This window comes from Mastigoproctus giganteus, chromosome 12 (genome assembly GCF_048544385.1).
Source record: "Mastigoproctus giganteus isolate SK-2022 chromosome 12, ASM4854438v1, whole genome shotgun sequence".
Classification (NCBI taxonomy): Eukaryota; Metazoa; Arthropoda; class Arachnida; order Uropygi; family Thelyphonidae; genus Mastigoproctus; species Mastigoproctus giganteus.
This window is the reverse complement of record NC_143586.1, coordinates 52475954-52497905: the sequence shown is the minus strand read 5'-3', so window position 1 is coordinate 52497905 and position 21952 is coordinate 52475954. Positions and strand designations below refer to the sequence as shown.

The following is a 21952-nucleotide window of genomic DNA, read 5'->3' as shown; positions in this document are numbered from 1 at the left end:
ACTGGCTTGAATGAGAACTCATTACTCATGGCCACATTATGAGATTTAATGGTGGAAGTTCAAACAAATAATTTTGAAATAATTTTTTTATCTCTCTTTTTAATTTACAGGAAATGTAAAACCTTGGCACATTTAAAAAAAACCATTCAGTAAACTCTGTGCAAAATCCTCTTCCAAATTACAGCTATGTGCCTACTCATACAGAACTTTTGTGACCGGTCATCAGTTTGACTTTAGATCAGCTAGAAAAATATATGCTTCACAAACTTTAATTGCACAACCAAGGTGTTTCTGCTGCCATTATAACTATTCATACGCCTTGTCAGCTACAGGACAGTTATAAATGGCAGCAAAAACAAAACACAGCCATCTTGTCAACCTGTTTAACTGCTAGATATTATGTGTATGAGAAATTGATCAAGTTTCTCCACTGTGCATTATTAAAATCAAAATGTCATGTAAATTGATAAAGATTACAAAATACCTAATTTTTATAATCTGCTGTGACTGTTTATTGTTACTTGTTTACATTTAACATTTTTAACAACTAACGCTGATACTTACCTCTCTCTTTTTTTTTTTTTTTTATTGCTTTTAGACATAGATGTAAATAAGTTCAATTGTTAATGTGCTTCTCAAACAGGCTTTTCCACTCAACCACTAGATATACCTTTCTAAAATCTGGAAAATTATAAAATCTTGTACTTCTGTTACATATACAAAAGACCAACTTGTTTTGTGTGCGTGTGATGGGCTTTTCTTAGTTGCGAACAAAAAGAGGCCAGTCTTGCATGCACTTTGCATTAGGGCCAGTGCAAAGTGCATGACTCTTGACTTCCCTGCTCACAATCCCCAAGGTGCTGGATTTTAAAGAGTTTATTGTATGTTAAATATATATATAAAATATATATTATATTTATAATTATAATGTTACAAGAAAAGATTCCAAGGAGCCACCAGTTTTTTGATGTGAAACATCCTTGGAGGCACCTCAACCGAGTAAATCTGATCAGTGACGAAAAATGTGACATCATCTGCAGCTTCCACCAGAGGCGAATTATTGTAACTTGTACTGTTGCAATCATACTTATATGACTGCAACAATACAAGTATTTGTAATCAAACATTGCAACAATAAAAGTATTTGTAATCAAATACTTGTATTGTTGCAATCATACTTCCTGCAGTTGCCATTTGATTAATGTTAATTCGATAGAATAAGTAACAGGCGTGAGCCTACTACTTACTCTACTGAATCAAAGTTATCTAAACATCCTTCCAAGTCAAGGATGCTTCACATAAAACCATCTACCGCGCATGTGTGGCACACATGGTAATATTAAAATATTATAATACCATAATCAAGTATGTGTACCAAATATACCATGACCTATCCAAAAAAAAAAAAACTGAAACATCATATTTGGTTGTGCCAGGTCATCTGGTTTCATCTTACATTTTAAGAAAGTGGTTAGATTACTACATAGAATAATGCAGCTCAAACAGTAAAGTGAACTGTAAAATAAGTGTTGTATCACATGGTCTAATGCTTAAAAAAAAGAAGCGAAACACAAATGCTGTCTCTCATGGCGATTAACACGTTAATAACTACTGGATTTTGAATATTACATTTTGTTATTTAAGGTGTGCAGAATGTTGACCAATGGAACAAATTTCAACAAAAAATTTTCAAAAAAAAAAAAAAAAAAAATTAAACATTTGGAAGTGAAAATTGACTCTTTGAATTACAAAATATTACTAAAATATATTATTAAAAGACAGAAACTGCTTAAATTATTAAATTAGCTATTGTTTTGTCCAATATGATGTTTTTTTCTTAAGAGTTTGCATACTATGGTTAACCAGAGTTTAAAAAATTAATAAAGAAATATTAAAAAATAGCCATATTCACTGTATAAAAAATTAACAGATTAAGAATACAATATTCTTTTAAAAAAATAAGCACAAGTTAAAAAAATCTTTGTATATTACTAAATTATGTGAAAAAACACTATATTCCACATGAAACCAACTTAATCAGGAAAACAATGCAAATCAATGATTTTTCTAACGAGTCCCATTTGAAGCTAGTCAATATTTCTCATCAGTTTTGAAAACAGAATACCAAATTTGTTTTATAAATGTCATCAGAAAATTGATTTTATTTTAGTGTGCCATATGTGCTGGGTATGAGAAATTTTGTTGTTTGCCCTATAGAAATCAATAAATTAATTATTTTCTAATTTCACATTGAGTATGGAGTATTGAAGGCACTAAGTGAAATATCATATTAGGGCAACAATTCATCTGCCCATGTATATTGTATATTATGTCCATGAAGTGCAGTCAATCTGTGTGTTTTGCTGGATGAAAAATCCACATTTCCATGGGGGAGGGGGACATGCAATCAAATTCACTTGAGACTGAATAATTCAGCCACAGAGTGAAAAAAAAGTCCAATAAAAGTTTCTCATGTCACTGATGGGATTCAAACCTGAGCTTTTTTCACTTGCCATTACCATTAACTAGCCACTGCCTAGTGAATCTTCTTGAGCCACCACCAGTTTTCTCTGTCCAATTTTCATCTCCATGACAGCCTAGTCAACAAGATGCATAACAACCTGTCACTTGTTTGAAGAGGTTTGGTTTCAATTCCCATCAATGACTGGAGGAATTTCTGTTTTCTCGCTACCCTCTTCTAACTACATGGCTGTAGTTAGCTAATCTCAGGCAGGAGAAGAAGTCCCCCATAAGTTATTCCATTTTTCCAGCTATTCCAGCCCACAGAATGTGCAACTGGCCCACAAACACACACTTCTATGGGAAAAAAAATGCCAATTGATACGAGCAACAGCTCCAGTACTGTTAAATAATTTTGTTCATTGTTCTCAAAATCAGAAACAAAGCAGTTTTAAAGGGTAATGATTTCATGTGATGTCACCAGACATCACACGAACAATGACACAATGATGCTTAATCACAAACTGCATGCAGTGCAACTGCCTTATGAGAGAACAAATGCAGACTAGTTCAGTGGTAAGAAAAATGTATTCAAAGTGGTGGTGAATATGTGAAAAAATAAATGTAAATACTTTGAGTTGTACAATTTATATTAACATTGCAGCAGTATCCAAGAAAAAAAATTTGGAAGTGTCAGTTTTGGAGCAGCCTTTGTATCTTAATAGAGAAATTTAAGAGAAAAAACAAATTACACTATCCAATAAAAATCTTTCACATTTTGGACTAAATGTAAATTTGATATAGTTACATAGTTTAGAGAAATTTTGAATTGGATAAATGATCTGTTGATGTATGCCAGAATAACACTTAAATATGATATTGTTCTCGTACTTGGAATTTTTTTTCTGAAGAATGACGAATTTTAGAAGTTTTTTTTTTCCTGTGCTGACTAACGGTGTACCAGCTATTTTAATACTCCAGTTCACGCAGTTTATCCTGAGCTATGAAAAATGTGCTGAAAAATCAGAGTAATTTGGAAGAGGATGGCTATTCCCTCTGCCTGGGAGTAGCTAATTGAAGCCTCAATTGCAGAAGTTTATTTAAGAATTCCTCCTGTTTCTGATGAGACCAAAACCCAAACTGTTTCAAACAAGTAACAAATAGTGAAATCACTATACAGTCATAGAAGACATATGTGATGGTCTCATAATCTTGTATACATGGGTGCCACTCTCAGCAACAACAGGACTGAAAAATATCCAACAAATTTTTGCCATTATCATCAGCACTTCAGTAAATGAAAAAAATCCCTCCCTCTCAAAAGCAACCCAGATCATGTTCAGTGATTAGAATTGATTAGTTGTTTAAAATAAATTAGAATATTTATAGCAGAAAAGTAAATTTAACTTTCTTTACATAAAATTTATTTTACAATAATGTATTTATTTTTATGAGATAAAATATCACAGATAAACAAAACCTGTGGATCCAACATTGATTTTTAAATAATTTTTGCAGTTTTAAACAAAATATCACAATAATATATTAGTGTTTGAAAAAAAATTACTTTGGATAAGGCTACTGTCAGAAGATAAAACCGAAAAGTATTACAAAAATTCTCTTTAAATCAGTTGAATCTTGTAGAAAACAAGTCATTTAATAATAAGTTAGCATTTAACAGCTTTTTTCTGGAAAAATCTTATTTTCCCTTTATGTAATTTTACAGTTTCTTTTTCTTAACAGTCCTCTTTTACAAATTTTGCTTCATCAGGGTTTTCAGACATGGCAAAGATTTTTATCTTTTTACTAATCTCACTTTCAACAGTTTCTAAACATGTTTCTTTAAATCAACAGCACTAGAAACTGAACTAAAAGTATCCCCCCACCCTCCAATTCTCTGAAAGAGAAGCTGCACGCTTTTATTCACTTTAATAGAATCTGAATTTAACTTAGAATCACACCTTCTATTTTCTAAAAGTGCTTGATATCTTCTGCCTGCTCCATGGGTTGATTTTCTCATTTTATGATCTGGCTTTATTTCCATGCTTTTAATTTTTTGACTGTGTAAATAATACTTAATTATGCTTGAATCCTCATAATTTGACGTTTAACGACATTCTATCATCCATAATAATATCATTCATGATGTTAAATGAGCCTTCAACAAGAGGTCTGGAAAATGTAGTCAACAAAGCTTTTACTAAAGTAGATAAGAGTTTATATTTGGGTGTATATCGTTTTCCTTTATTTTAAATATGTGAGACCACCAATTAAAATCAATCAATTCTAAATATTTATTTAGCTTTTCCATTTCATTTATTGCTGGATCTGTTACATATGTTTCTACTTGTTCCAAGAGATTCCCTGAAATTTCTACAGAATTACATTTGGCAAACATTCAGCTAGCCTGTTACACAACTACTCTGATTCCTGGCTTTTGGGTCTGATGCAGATAAATATATTAAACACTTGTTATTTAAAGGTAAAATTTTGAAAATACACTCACTTATTTCTTCGTATGCTTTTTGAAGTGGACCACCCATTTTTTGTACTTTTGTACTTATAGAATTGGATCCCCCATTTTTTGTACTTCCTTAGCCTCAGATAAATCTTTATATGCAAAACTACCAACTATACTGCTTTTCGTGATCTTTGAAATTAATATTTTTTAAGCCATTGACACCATCTTCTTTTGGTAAAAATTCTGGTTTTAAGAAGTATGACAAAAATGTTTTAATCAAATCGTAAATTTCAGAGTGCATTACAGGACTTTCTCTTTTGGAAGATTTTTGGTAATTTGTTAAAACAAGGCAAGATAACTTTATAAACATTTAAGTAACATATTTCTCATAATGGTTAAATAACAATACTAACTGCATCATTTTGCTTTTGATTTGAAGCTGATCTTTTTTGCTTTTGTAGGTGACTCCGAAATATTTCGATAGACTTTATTTGCTCTTTAGATGCAGCACATTTATCATGCACAGCACTAATTAGTTTTTTTGTGTTTATCTTGCTCCATTTCAGTCAAAAAAACTAATATAATATGTTGTTAAGGCATCATTAAAATAAGCTAAGCCTCTCACAGATCACAAGCATTTTCAGAAGTCTATTTTTTATGGGCTTGAGCACATGCAATTTAACTTTGAATTTCAAAATACTTTGCACTTCAGAAAACAACTGCTTAGCTTTGGGCAACTCATTTATGTCACAGAATACATTGTTTACAAAGTTTTCAATAACTTTTTTGAAGCTACTAAAGAAACGTTTAGCTGAATTATGTAATTTGTGAATTATATCTCCATCTATGTTTAGATTTACAGTTTTACCTCTTGAGAGTTTCAACTGCATTTTTGCAACTTCTCATAGTTGAACAGTTATCAAAAAAGGAAACTGATAACTTGGGTGAATTCAATCCATTTTCTTTTAAGAGCTCACTCATTTTTCCAAAAATATTTTTTTCCTGCTGAAAGATTTTCTTTTCTGTCACCTAAATGTCTGTAATCACCATATTCTGTTGTTCATCAAAGACTTATCATAACATTCACTATCATATCTCTATTTTCATCAGTGTTCATAGAAAAAAAATATTACACTTTAATTTTCCAACTAAATTTTCTTTCACACATTTAGCCATGCCATGCCATGCCATGACATGAGTTGTGATGCAAGTTGCACTTGTTCTCTCTATTTGAAGTTTAGATAGAGCTAATTTGTCTTTAGCTAAATAGCAGCCAGGGTCAATCAGCCTTGGGGATAATGTAAATAGTACACTGTTTTCACTTAAAAAGCAAGCAACAACCACCTTTTGATCTGCTATTCTATCACATAAAGATGGTGTTGCAATTACTGGAACTGCTCCAGGTAATGTCTACATGACACACTGGACAAGTAGATTCATTTGGTGGATTTTATAATTACTATGTTTTGATAGGGCCTTTATGCTGTTATTTCCATAAATGATTTTAAGTGAACATAAAACACAATAACTGAATCCATGCTACTTGACTTTTTTGACACCATTCATGATGCTGATGGTTGTTTACATCATTCTCAAAACCATTCCTGGTGCCATTTATTTTTCACATAAGTATCATCAACTGGGCTGCTATTCTCTGAAAATTCCAATACTGCCATTTTTCATTTTATAATGCATTTATATATACTGTTACGTGCAAAAGAATTAAGAACAAAGAATGAATGCTAAATGAGCGTGAATTTTGTAAACTCCACATCACATTTAACAAAGCCTTAACAAAGCCAAAATGCAAACTTTTCATAACAGATGAGAATCCTGCTCTCAAAACAAAACAAAAAGCTCCAGGTGATACTACAGCTGATACATGGGAAATCTCAATTCTCTGAGATTTCCCATGGACTAGTTGTATTTTGCAGGCTACCAGGAGAAAGCTATGGGACCATAATTTGCTGCAGGTGTACGTGGGACATCTGCCATTATGTGACATCATGAGCAGCATGCTTGTGTTTGGGCCTGCTGCAACCAAAATTACACGGGTTTCTTTTTATTTTGACATTTAATGAACATTGCACATTTCAGAACTGAAAGTGTATTTTGTGTAGTGACTTCTGTGAAGCAAGTCCCCAGTTGCTGATTTTCAGTAATAGAAAAATAAGCATTTCTTCTTATTTAAAAAAAATCATTTGAAATTTTCAGGACAGAAAAAATTCCTCCTCAGCATGGAAGAGTCGCACCCATATATTATAATAATAATAATGATAAAAATATTAAAAAAAAATAAAAAATGCTATTACACAAAAACTGGTATCCAAATCAAATATTCCAATGATGCTGTCCACAAAAATTACACGACCCACCACTGTTAATTGCTGTGCTGCTGCAATAAAACAAAATGAAAAATTATTTATTTAAAAACATTTGTTATTTTCAACCTTTAAGCCATGAAGAATTGTTTAAATCTGTACCAGAACTGGCAACCAGTGCAAATATGCCACCAGGTGGAATGCAGGAAGATTTTATGCAGCACAGTAGTGGTGGAATACTTTCCGTACATCGTAAAACTTCATTTTAACAGACTATATGGGGAAAGGCATGCCCACTAAATCTATCTGTTACACTTCAAAGAAATGCATACAGCTGACAAAGTTGCTAGAATGTTATGAAAAAGTGCCATACTCTGAAATATAAAAAAAAAAAAAAAAAACCACATTAAATGTAATACCATATTTCACTTAAGCCAGGAAGAATCTGAAATTTTGCTGCTATGTATGGTGGTACTGGAAACTGTCACTTAAGTCTATTCAGTCTCAAGTACTTTCAGGTCCCCCCGTCCTCCAATGACAGCTTTAATGACTCCCTACTAACATCAGACATGCTCAATAGGCTGACAGAAGGTTATGGTGAGGAAAATCCTGGTTCCATGACAGTGAAAATTATGCACGAAGCAGCTAAGTGGTCAGGAGTGCAAGTGCATTAGCACATGCTTTTTGAGTGGACTGTGGTTCAAGCCCATGCCTGCTAAATATGATTAATGATTGTATTTGCTATTTATTGTAAACTCCTCTGACCTGGTGGTCATGCTGATATGACTGACAATGGTAAATATCATCAGTCATATAAGATCATGACAATGGGATAATTAGTCACTGGGTCCTGCAGGGGTGGAAAGCCTCGTTCAGTGGATGTTGTCTGTTATTTCTGAAGTCCATTAAACTGAACAAGTGTCACATGTGAAGAATTTTATAAGTGTAATGAACAAAAACAGCACATACAGAGAAAAAGTTGTTGACCCCTAGTCAATTTCAGTTAGATAAATTGTCACTTACCTCCTCCTTCACCTCCTCTATCTTAGAAGAAAATTTGTTGACTATATGTTTTTGAACAAATTCTGCTGATCTGAACTTTTTTCCAGATAATGGACACAGCCATTTGTCTTCTTCTAATTGTACTGCATTAGCCTTTATGAATTTTTCTACTTCACTGATTAATAGTTAAGGTGCTTTATTTGCACAATTTATATGTAAACACAAACACACAAGTATAATACAATTGAACCAGAAACCTATAATAAATCCAAGACTATTTACAAAGTAAGATTTCCATTTTATAAATGTTTCCTCCTGTTAAATGCGTCCATTTGCAACAGTATCAAAAGCTTTCCTAGGATCCAAGTATATGATATCAAAATTATTTTTTGCATCCAGTTCTGTTGTGACCACATCATACACCGATGGGCCCAAACATCATGACCACATACCTAATATGATGTTGGTCCTCCACATAACCAGCAAGGCATGGCTGCTACAAGATTTCTAAATGTGTCTTGTAGTATCTGGTACCAACACGTAACCAGCAGATCCTTTAACTCCTGTAAGGTCTGTGGTTGAGACGCTGCAGATTAGAGTTGCCGTTCCAACACAAACCACAGATGCGCAATGGGATTGATTTCTGGGGAAATTGGAGGCTAGGGCAATACCTGAAAGTATTCCACATGTTCTGCAAACCAGTCTTAAACAATCCAGGTGGTGTGGCATGATGCATTATCCTGCTGAAAGATGGCACCACCAGAGGGGAAGACTGTTACCACAAAAGGGTGTACCTGGTCAGCAATGATGTTTAGGTAGGTGGTAGAAGTCAGAGTGCCCGGCACATGGATGACTGGACCCAGGGTATCCCAGCAGAACATCGCCCAAAGCATGACACCGCTGTCACCAGCTTGTTTTCATCCCACTGTGCATCCAGGAGCCATCACTTCCCCACGTAAACGACACACACACGTACTCAGCTGTCCACATGGTGCAACAGGAAACATGATTCATCAGACCAGACGACCTTCTTCCAATCAATCAAAGTCCAGTTTTGATGCTCGCGTGCCCACTGTAGGTGATGTAGCAGGTGAACTGTGGTTAGCATGGGCACTCGGAGTGGCCTGCGGCTATGCAGCCCCATTTTCAGCAGGATTCGATGTACTTTGTGTGTTGTGACACATTACATCGGGAGAGCCTTCGCTCACCTTGAGCATTGATGAATCGTGGTCATCCAACAACTCGCCGGTGCTACATGGGTCTTCCCTCCTCGGACCACTTTCAGTAGGTACCAACCACGGTTGACCGTGAGCACCCCACTACCCGTGCCGCTTCAGATATGCTCTGACCCAGTTGTCTCATTAAAATTTAGCCTTTGTCAAAATCGCCTAAGTCCTCTGCCTTTCCCATCTGAAGAACAAGAGGAACACTGATTAACGGAGCTAAGTATCAGGTGTTTTTTATACAGTGTCCTGACCCATGCACGCACCGTAGTTCACCTACAGTTGCTTCGATTTGCATAACGACTCACTGGTTTTGGTTGATCGGTGTAGTATCCAATCAAATTAGTCAGACAAGACTTCCCCTTAACTAACACATGTTGTGTCCGAACTATAACTGAAGTCTTGTCTAGATGATCCAGCAGTGCTTCTTTAACCACTGCCTCCATTAATTTCCCTAGAACAGAAGTTAAACTAACAGGTCTGTAATTACTTGCGTCACCCTTTGATCCTCCTTTGTGAACTGGAGTCACATTTGCACATCTCTAGTCCATGGGTACCTCCCCTGAGTCCAAGCTCTCATAATTATGGCTAAGGGTTTGCTTACTTCCTTTGCTGCCTCCTTTAACATAAGATTAGATAGATACCATTCCACCCCATATGACTTTCTTATGTTTATCATCAACAATTTCTGCTCCATTTTGCTCTCAGCTATTACAAAATTATTTAGTTCATTGCCAGAGTTTAATACACCTCTGGCATTCCCTGCCGACTGGGCTAACCGGGTTGGTAAAGTGCTTGCCTGGCAACCCAAAGTTTGCGGGTCCGAATCCCACCTCTCGCTTGGATCAGAGTATAAAATGCAAAAACTTTGGGAGGTGCAATATGGCCACAGAAGTCAATGTGCCAACAACTAACAAAACAAACAAAACATCTGGCATTCCCCTCCCTGAATAACTCCTCATGTGTAAATGTAGATGCAAAATATTCATTTAGTTTGTTAGCTACCTGAGCAGGATCATTAACAGTTGAATCATTGATATCAAGTGGACCAAATCTGATTCACCCCTTCCTTCTAGATTTTACATAAGTAAAGAACATTTTGCTGTTTTTCTTTACATCCTTTGCCAAAGATTTCTTGTAATCTGCCTTTGCCTGACTAACCTCCTTTGTGACTTGATTACAGACCAGCTTATATCTACCATAGGCTTCTGTGTCACCTGTTAATTTATATGTATCCCATGCATTTTGCTTTTGTGCCACATGTCTCAGTTCATCTGACTTCCATTTAGGCCGAAACTTTAAACAATATTTCTTATTTGGTATGAAAAGCCTAGTAGCTTCCAAGACTAATTCTTTGAATGCTTCCCATTTAGAATTTGCTGTTGGTAATATCATCAGTTTGTCCCACTGTATAGAATTTAAAAGCTGTCGGAGACCACCGTAGTTGCCTTTACGAAAGCAAAAACCCTTCCCTTTACCCCTGATGGTAATTACCTCTGAGTAAATCCCACATCACCACACTGTAATCACTGCCACCTAGTGGTTCCTTTATCTGCAGATTCTTAATGCATGAAGAATCAGTACTGATAATCAAATCAAGTATATTATTCCCTCTAGTTGCCTCCCAAACATGCTGCTGTAGAAAACAATCATCCAATAAATCCACAAAAGCCTTGCTAGTGTGAGTGCCAACCCACAAGTTCCAGTCAATAATGGGTAATTAAAATCCCCCATTATAAGACAATCTGATTTACTGGCCCACTATTTCTCTGTACAATTGTTCATTACAGTCATCAGATACATTAGGCCTATAACACACTCCTACGCTCAATTTTGCTTTCCCAGTGCTTAAGTCACACCAAACTGACTGAACACTGTACTGTCCACCCATGTCAATTGGCTGCACTTCCTTAGATTTTGTTTCTTAACTAATAGCATAACCCCTCCTCCCCTACTATTTTGTCTATCCTTTCTATAAACATTGCACTTCCCAAATTCCAATTCTGCATTCCTTATCCGTGCAACACCATGTCTCTGATATCCCAACAATATCTGCCTTTGATGTTTTGACCAACACCACAAATTCATCAAATTTATTTACTAAACTCCTAGCATTGGTGTACATACAAGTATACATGCTTCTTAGCTACCCTAAAACAGCCCATGCACTTACTTGTTCTGCAATGATTCCCAGCAGTGTCTGAAATCCCCTTCACCTTGTTTTCCAAGCTGCTACTCATTCGAATAGAAGCAGTGCAAGAATCACTTTTACCTCTGCCAGTGGCTACTGTTAATCTATTAGTCCGTGTATCCCCCCAAGTAAGCAGTTTTCCAACCAACCTAACACTGCCTTAAGCATCAGCAAATATTCTTGCACCTTTTCTATTTAAGTGCATCTCATTCCTGTAGAAACAATCTCTCCTGTTAACAAGCACAGATCAGGCTGAGAAAAATTCTACCCCACGAGCCTTGCACGATCTCTCCAGGGCTGAATTGATTGACCAGGCTCTCATCATATACTCCCTCCTATAGTGTCTGGGAAGAATTGCAGACACTTTCAAATTCAACCCTAACCCCTGGCTTTTTTTTCAACATTGAGACGATATGCTAACGCTGCATTCACACTGGCCTTTATAATCCAATTTTTTTCCTATATTTTTTAGTTTAACAGTCATTTTGGTATGGTTTTGTGATGCAAGTGGTTTAACTTTCTATCTTATTATTTTTCCACTGCATTGGCGGTTCAATCTTTAGATCGTTTTGTCTTTGCGTGAATTTGTCTAATGTTCGAAATGCAGTGATCATATTGGCCTTGTGGTCCTCCGTCGAGATGGGGCATAACGGTCGGTCTATTTTATTTTTATTTATTTGGTCCTCTATTGTAAGTAGTTTACGTTTCCATCTTTTGTGATATTTCACATAATTTGGACCTGGTGCGAGCAAGAGGATTTCATGAAATTTCAATTTAATGGCTTTCAAAATTATTTTTATTTATTTTTTTTGTATATTTAGGCCTTTCTAAATTACATTAATAGTGTTTCTTCTACAGTACCCTTTTCTTGATTATTTTCCCTCCACTTTCTTTTGTACTGTTTCATTGGTTTAGTTAATTTTTTTGCTCTACTGGTTTTCCATGCTACTGGCTTTGTATTTTAATTTAGTTTACACACACACACACACACACACACACACACACACACACACACACACACACACACACACACACACACACACACACACACACACACACACAAAGGTGATTCAGGAAGGATAGTAAATATTTTGGGAGGTTAAGTAACGATTATTCTGAGTAAAGAAGTTCATATAAACGTGTCCAATTCTCAATGGATACGGAGATACAGCTGTTTGAAACTGCAGCACACAAAGCCATAATGAGAGGTATTAAAGAACAATATATGACTTATTGTTTATATTTATTGACTTTTGGAATGATACAAAATACAAAAAAATTGACAAATTTTTTACAGTTCACAATAAATGCTCGAAAATCCCACTGCAAACCTCAATGCACTTTGTAACTCTTGTGGTAATATGACGTGGCGATCTTCTGAGGTCGTCTTGCCATTCTTTTATGAGGGCAGCAGTATCCAAAATGCAAGCGAGCAATTCGTCTCTTGTATTCACCTTTTCTTTGTATACTGCACTTTTCACCTATCCCCATAAAGGAAAATCTAAAGGAGTGAGGTCTGGAGACCTTGGTGGCCAATGTACAGGATCACCAAGGCCGATCCATCGTTCAAGGAAAGATCGATTTAGATATTGTATCACCAGAGGATATAATGTGCAGAAGCTCCGTCATGCTGAAAGTACATACCAATTCTTGTAGCCAAGGGAACATCCTCCAATAGTAGTGGAAATTCGTTTTGCAGAAATTCTAGGTAAACGTGCCCTGTAAGATGATTTTGTAACACAACAGCCCCAATAAACTGATTGTCGATGATACCGCACCACACGTTTACAGAGAAGTGATGTTGAAAATTTGTTTCTACAGTGGCATGTGGATTTTTGTCTGACCACCTATGAAATTGTTGTTGTTAATACTGTCACAGGTGAAAGCAGCTTCATCGCTAAACAGCATTAATGGAATTAATCAGCGATTAGCATTTACCCACTGAAAAATTCCAATCGCTGGGTGTCATCTCCTGACTGAAGGTGTTGCACCCGCTGTATGTGAAATGGATACAACCCATGCTAACGTAATGTTTGCCATGCTCTTGTCTGTGAAACACCGATACGTGTAGAAATTCTTTGTGTGCTAATAGTAGGACTATGTTCTACCAACTGAAGAATGTTTTTCATCCATATTTTGAAGAAATATGAGCGCTGGGAACTGTACGTCTCACGCAGTTTGGTGTAAACACTAGTAAATGCTCTTGAATCCGGTGTTCTGTGGTTAGGAAACTGTCAATGGTATTCTCTACACACAGCAGTAACACTTCCACCACAAAAACTGTAGACAAACACCATATAGGCATATTCAGCATGTGTGAAGATGTGCAGCATTCTTAACAATGCTTCTAACACCAAACAGCATCAGGTTATAACTGCTTCTTGGTCACATCTGATTCAGAGAGCTGTGTGCACCAGTTTCAAACAGATGTATCTCAGTGTCCATTGAGAATTGAACACATTTGTATATAGTGTGCGTGCGTGCGTGCATGCACACACACACACACACACATCTCTCTCTATATATATATATATAGAAAGAGAGAGAGAACATTACTATGAGGGTCACAAGATGGGATGGATATGTGTTGACTATTAGCTTTATCATAAACCATGCAATGTAACAGAAAGATTACATGAAGATAACAGAAAGATTATAAATTATTACAAATAAAATACAAAAAATGTATAATTTTAACCCATTTTAATTAAGTTATATATTAATAATTAATTATTTAATTAAGTTCCTTTCACAATGCTATAAAGGAAATTTAACTGTCATGTTTTGAGAGAGTTAAATGATGTATTTCCCCTCTATACATAGAATTTGATATTAAACTGATATATTCATTGCCAAGATGGTTATTACCATTATTATAAGTTATGCAGTGCAAAATGCAAGGATGGGTGGCAAACTAATATATAAAATATATATGGATCCATTCCATTCTAAAGCTTGCAGATTAAGGTCAAAAAGGCAGGCATTCATGAAAAGCCCACCAACCACTGCTGACCAGCTTGTGTGAATTATACTTGACATAAAGCAAATAACTGGAAGTAATTGACAGTCATCAGTTCCATGGCAGCAATATTTGTCAGTGCATGACAGGACCTCGAACTGCACAGTTTAAGTATGCTCTCTGAGTGATTTTAGGCCTGACACAGCCAAGTAGTCAGTGGTGGAGGAGTGCCCTAGCACGTTTCAGTTGCCAGTGATCTGAACTCATGTGACTACTAAATACAGTAATGACTCTATTCATTGTCAAAATCATTAGTCTATAGCAACTGGATTTCCTGTTTTCATTAAAAGAGTAATTACAAAGTTATTAAAATGAATTTAAAAACAGAGGACATTTACAGTTAAATATGTCAAGAAAAAATATTTTTCTGATAAACACCAAGGATACATAGCAGCATCTTTTTTGCCTAACTTAACTGCCTCTTCTTCATTAAACGTTAACTGTGGCTGCAGAAAATGGGCAACCTTTTGCTCAACACCATGGATATACTTGTGAACTATTAAAAAAAAAAAAACAAGATAAACACATAAGCACTCTGTTTAATAACATACACACCTGTAGCTCTGAAGAGTTTACTTAAATGGCAGTGCATGTACTGCTCGTAAAAAAACAGTTGGGTTATCAATCCCTACAAGGGGTTGATAACCCAAATATACCTTGTAGAATGAATAATTACTAAATAAATACACAATGGGGTTATAATTCACAATAATCAAGGTTTCCTTCATGGGGGTGGGGGGTTATCCATAAAGAATGATATAATTGATACTCTTCACACCACGACAAAATAATTTCATTGGTAATACATTATAGCATTTTATTCGGCATCTTGATCACCTGCAACTGTTTGAAAGTATAAAAAGTGTATATAATTTGTGTAAATCTTTAGCACTATAATTTAAAAAGAAATTTTTTTTTTTATGTAATATGAGTACAGTAGGGCCCCGCTTTTCGACAGTTTTCAATTATATCCATGTTCTTTATGTTCCGCTTTTTTGGCATGATGTACTCAGCAGCCAGGTCCAAAATGGGTGCCATTTTATTGTTAGTAATTCAGTCTGTTTACAGCATATGATAGTGTAAACATGTTACTAGGCTTTTATATGCATTTGCAAGTGAAAAAAAGAAAGCTATGTTCCACTTTTCGGCAGGGTCTGGAACCTAACCAGCTGTATGAGTGGGGCCCTAATGTAGTCTATAATTAATTATCAATAAAAATCGTAATATAACAACTTTTTGTTTTTACAGTGAAAGATAGGACTGATCAAAAAAGATTATACTACTGCAATAGTAAGAATGGTGAATGTTTTGCTATCTCAATCCACAAAACACTGATTTAAGTTAAGGGAGCAAAGCATAATTCCTGGGAGTAAAGTCATAGATGGTCAGAATATTAAAAAAAAAAAAAAAGTGATTTTGCAATTATTGACCAAGCTAGGCCAGAAGGACTAACAACACTGAAAATGAAAGGCTTATTAGTGCAACAGGTCTGATAATTGTTTTACTAAACCTGAACTGTAATATCCTAGAATGTTAAAAGGAAGTCTATCGAAGAATACACTGATACACATTATTTTTAAAAAAATTATGCCTTTTTAATGCAAATAGGTTAAACTACAATTTTTTTTAGGTGTTGATGCATAATCTATAACTGATTTTGCTCTACTTTCCATAAAATTACTGTGATTAGTACATTTTTATGAAAAATGTACTATTTATAGAAAAATATACAGGTATGGAACCTCTTATCTAGAATGATCGAGGTACAAAGGTTGCTGGTTTCAGGAATTTTTCAGTGTTTAGGTCCCTATATTGCAATTTACAGAAAATTAAACAGAAAATGAACAAATTTAAGAACAATGGGCTACAAATGTTTGCAACATTATTTAGTGATTAATTGCATTTTAATTTTCAATTTTAATACTATACAAGCATAAATACGTGTACAACTGTTTCAAACTTCTGCAGAATGTAAAGAAACCATTTAATCTCAATTGTTCTACCTGTTTCACTGGTAGATCAACTACAATAAAACAGTTACAATGCAGCAGCCTCTGGTGAATGTACTGATATTAAAACAGAAATTTGCAGATTTTATTAGAAGCCTTCAATTGAGAATGTAGACAACATTATTCATGTTATGGTTGCATTTCAATGTTAATGATGTTATGCATGCATTTGTTCATTGTGGCTATATGATTACTGCCATCAAATTCAAACTATTGTATTATTATTAAAAACTTAAAAGCTTGCCACGAATGATGTGCTCCGTAGTTCATCCAGCAACATGACTGATGATCATGATGACACAAAATTCACAACATGATTTTGCATCATCCCTCACTGCTCTTTTTAGTCTTTAATAATCGTAACTGTTAGAGAAGGGTTTTGGCTCATGTTTCTAGATTTCAGACTCAATCAGCAATTCAAAAACTCTAGGGTGGCCAAAATACATTTCAGAAGCAGCCATCCCATACATATTAATTTCTTTGAAAACTCTTCCTTGCTTTCTAAACTGAGGAAGAATAATATACCCAGCTGTATTGCTTACATTGTTGTTTGGAGCATTAGCAACTAAAGCCATATTGCTCAGGGATATGCGGTGGTCATTCCGTGACTTTTTCGCATCCTCCGTATTTGGTGGTGATGGGCTCGAACCCCGGTCTAATCAAGAAGCGTGTGCTACGCACTGCTGCTTCTTTCCAGCTGGCTACGGAGGCACCCTGCTTACATTGTGTTGGAATTAAAAATGCTGCAGACAAAGTATGCTAGTTTCTATACCAAACAATCATGGCACAGGTATTTACAACAACAGTATTCATCACTTCTACCTTTTATAATTATGTACTGTGTAGCTGCTTGATATACCAGCAGCAAGAAAAATCTGTAGTATCTTTGACTTACATTTCAGAAGCTGCCATCCCATACATATTATTTTCTTTGAAAACTCTTTCCTGCTTTCTAAATTGAGGAAGAATAATATACCCAGCTGCATTGCTTACATTGGAGTCTGCTGACGAGGGTGGTGGGAGCCAGATGTGTTCAAAGCCGCTAAGTAGATTTTCTTATTTATTGATTTGAAATTGTTTTTCTAAAACTTTTGATTTAAATTTAGTAGTATAGCATTATATTGTGATTTTCTGATTAAACTGGGGTATTTATTCTTTACTCGGCCTTGTAATTGCATAAAAGTATTGGTAAGGGTATCAAATCCACGTGTTACAAGTTGCAGCTCCGCTAAACGAGAAGTTCTTTACCCATATTTAGCCATTTTATCAACCAATTGTTACATCAAATTATTTTCTATAAGTAGCTTATAGACCTAGTCAGTATCGTTAGTTTATTCTGAATTGAGACAGCGAGATTTGGAAGTTAATTAATACTAAAGTTTCTGTAGATTTACCGTTCATAACTTGCCGCCTTTGTTATACGATACGTTATATACGAACTAGATAGCGTTAGTAAGTATAGTATATAATATAATATTGTCAATTAGTCAGTAAAATCTATTAATTTTGATAAACTTCGTTGTCAATTAAATTGTACTTTTAACTAAACACATAACGACTTAGATTACAAACGTAACATAATTAATTAATACAAAACTTGATACGGAAGTTATATAAACGGAACTCATAGAAAATACTTGATACTGAAAAATATATATAGCGTTATAACTGTGTTGGGATACAAGTTTAGGGTTATACTTTTGTACTGAAATTGAAATTTTATTAAAATTAAATCAAAATCATGACTCAGACCAGAGCAGCAAAGCAAAAGGCTCAAGCTAATGGGAGTGCTGTAACTCAGAGGAGAACTGAGGGGGGCAGTGAATCACAGCCTTTTAAAATGCACTGCTTGCATGATGTTTGTGGAGCAATCAGGTACGGGACATGATATTGCCATGGGGGATGTCTTTGTGTGTGTGCGATGCAAGCAGTGTACCGAAATCAGGCGACAACTCAGCATTGTTATGGGCCTATATGAGAGTTTGAAGGACAGGGTGGATGCCCTCGAAGGATCTAAATTGAGGGGCCCATCAAGCTCTCAGCTGCCCACATCAACACCAGAGCTTGCACTTGGTCATCACGCAACACAGCAGCAACCCCCAAGGCAGAATGCGCTGGTCCCACAGGAACTAGTAGTTGTTGGTGACTCTATTGTCAGGGAAACAGGGAACATGCTTTGTAAACAGGATAGGTGGAACAGGACCAGGGTATGTCTGCCAAGGGCAAAGGTTGATGACATTGTAGAGCAGATATCATCTTTTAAGGGCACAAAAGGTGATATAGTTGTACATGTTGGCACTAATAATATTAAGAGTAGGAGACCAGCAGAATTACTTAACAAGTACAGGTCACTGTTGAAAAAAAGCCGTGAATTAGGGTTGAATTTGAAAGTGTCTGCAATTCTGCCCAGACATGATAGGAGGGAGTATATGATGAGAGCCTTGTCGATCAATTCGGCCCTGGAAAGATTGTGCAAGGCTCAGGGGGTAGAATTTTTTTCTGCCTGGTCTGTAATTGTTAACAAGAGAGACTGCTTCTACAGGGATGGGATACACGGTGCAAGAGTATCTGCTGATGCTATCGAGGCAGTGTTAGGTAGGTTGGAAAACTGCTAGCTTGGGGGGGGGATACAAGGATTAATAGATTAACAGTAGCCACTGGCAGAGGTGAAAGTGATTCTTGCACTGCTTCTATTGGAATGAGCAGAAGCCTGAAAAACAAGATGCAGGATGTTTCAGAGACTGCTGGGAGTCATTGCGGTACAAGTAAACACATGGGCTGTGTTAGGGTAGCTAAGAATAGAAACAGGTGCATGTATACTTGCGTTTACATCAATGCTAGGAGTTTGGTAAATAAATTTGATGAATTTGAGGTATTGCTCAAAGCATCAAAGGCAGATATTGATGGGATATCAGAGACGTGGTGTCATACAGATATAAGGAATGCAGAACTGGAATTTTGGGAGTACGTCTACAGAAAGGATAGATAGGATAGGAAGGGAGGAGGGGTTATGCTATTAGTTAAGAAACACAAAATCCAAGGAAGTGAAGCCAGTCGACATCGCTGGACAGTGCAGTGTCAAGTCAGTTTGGAGTGACATTGGGAGATCAAAATTGAGAGTAGGAGTGTGCTATAGGCCTAATGACTCTGATGAGTATAATAAGAAACTGTACAGGGAAATAGAGTGGGCCAGTATATCAGAGAGTCCTATAATGGGGGATTTTAATTTCCCAGATATTGACTGGAATTTGTGGATTGGTCATTCACACACTAGCAAGGCTTTTGTGGATTTATTGGATGATTGATTTTTTCCTACATCAGCATGTTCAGGAGGCAACTAGAGGGACTAATATACGTGATTTGATTATCAGTACTGATTCTTCATGCATTAAGAATCTGCAGATAAAGGAACCACTAGGTAAGTGATCACAGTGTGCTGAAGTGGGATTGACTCAAAGAGGTAACTACCATCAGGGGTTAAGGGAAGGGTTATTGCTTTTGTAAAGGCAACTACGATGGTCTGAGACAATATTTAAATTCTATACAGTGGGACCAACTGATGATGTTACCAACAGAAAATTCAAAATGGGAAGCATTCAAAGAACTTATCTTGTAAGCTACTAGGCTTTACATACCAATTAAGAAATATTGTTCAAGGTTTAGGCCTAAATGGATGTCAAATGAACTAATGAGACACATGGCAGAGAAAAAAAAATGCATAGAATACATATAAATTAACACGTGACACAGAAGCCTATGATAGATATAAGCTGGTCTGTAAACAAGTCACAAAGGAGGTTAGTCAGGCAAAGGCAGATTATGAGAAATCTTTGGCAAAGGATGCAAAGAAAAACAGCAAAGAGTTCTTTACTTATGTAAACTCTAGAAGAAAGGGGATGAATCAGATTGGTCCACTTGCTATCGATGGTTCAACCGTTGATGATCCTGCTCAGGTAGCTAACAAACTAAATGGATATTTTGCATCAACATTCACACATGAGGAGTTATTCAGCAAGGGGAATGCCAGAGGTGTATTCAACTCTGGCAGTAAGCTAGAGAATCTTGTAATAACTGAGAGTAAAGTGGAGGAGAAATTGTTGAAGATAAATACAAGAAAGGCACCTGGGGTGGATGGGATCTATCCAGTTATATTAAAGGAGGCAGCAAAGGAAGTAAGCAAACCCTTAACCATAATTATGAGAGCTTCCTTGGACTCAGGGGATGTACCCATAGACTGGAGAAGTGCAAATGTGACTCCAATTCACAAAAGAGGATCAAAGACTGACACAAGTAATTATAGACCTGTGAGTTTAACTTCTGTTCCAGGAAAATTAATGGAAGCACTGGTTAAAGAAGCACTGCAGGATCATCTAGACAAGACTTCAGTTATAGCTTGGACACAGCATGGTTTTGTTAAGGGGAAGTCTTGCCTGACCAATTTGATTGGATACTATGATGCAGTCACAAAAAAGCTGGACGCAGGGAATAACTTTGATATTATATACTTGGATCTTAGAAAGGCTTTTGATACTGTTGCACATGGAAGACTGCTACACAAATTGGAGGAGTGTGCCACTGGAGGCAAATTGCTGCTATGGATAAAGGGGTGGTTGAGGGGGAGAAGACAGAGAGTGGTAATCAATGGACACTGCTCATCGTGGACTACTGTTATTAGTGGAGTCCCTCAGGGTTCAGTGTTGGGTCCATTATTGTTTTCAGTATTTATAAATAATATTCATGATGGTATATCAAGCGTAATGTCCAAGTTTGCAGATGATACAAAGGTTGGCACGGTTGTTAAGGACACTACTGACGCTATGCTGCTGCAAGAGGATGTGGAAAGGTTGAGCAGATGGGCTAAGAGGTGGTAAATGAAGTTTAAAATTGACAAATGTAAAGTACTACATATGGGAAACAGCAACCCCAGAGCAACGTATAAACTCTGTGGTACTACACTGACAGTGGTAGAGAATGAAAAGGACCTGGGGGTAATTGTGCAGGCAGATATGAAGTTCTCTGAGCAGTGCAGACGGACTGCAAGAGTAGCTCATGGTGTCTTGTCAATGATATACAGGAATTTTTCTAGCAGGGATAAAGAGGTGATTATTCCTTTATATTGTGGGGATTTCAGAGACGTGGTGTCACACAGATATAAGAAATGCAGAACTGGAATTTGGGGAGTACAATGTCTACAGAAAGGATAGACAGGATAGGAAGGGAGGAGGGGTTATGCTATTAGTTAAAAAACACATAAAATCCAAGGAAG

At 36.1% G+C, this 21952-nt stretch overlaps 1 protein-coding gene across 3 annotated transcripts in view; it reads right to left on the bottom strand.

Moving 5' to 3' along the window:
- LOC150077059 (serrate RNA effector molecule homolog B-like) overlaps positions 1 to 21952 on the bottom strand; it is a 218337-nt gene that overhangs the window by 36582 nt on the left and 159803 nt on the right. For all 3 annotated transcript variants that reach the window (XM_090386175.1, XM_090386177.1, XM_090386176.1), the window contains exons 13-14: positions 15065 to 15173; positions 8266 to 8419 (exon numbers count right to left, since the gene is read on the bottom strand). In XM_090386175.1, coding sequence (XP_090242301.1) covers positions 8266 to 8419; positions 15065 to 15173 — 263 coding nt within the window. The remainder of the gene's footprint in view (positions 1 to 8265; positions 8420 to 15064; positions 15174 to 21952) is intronic.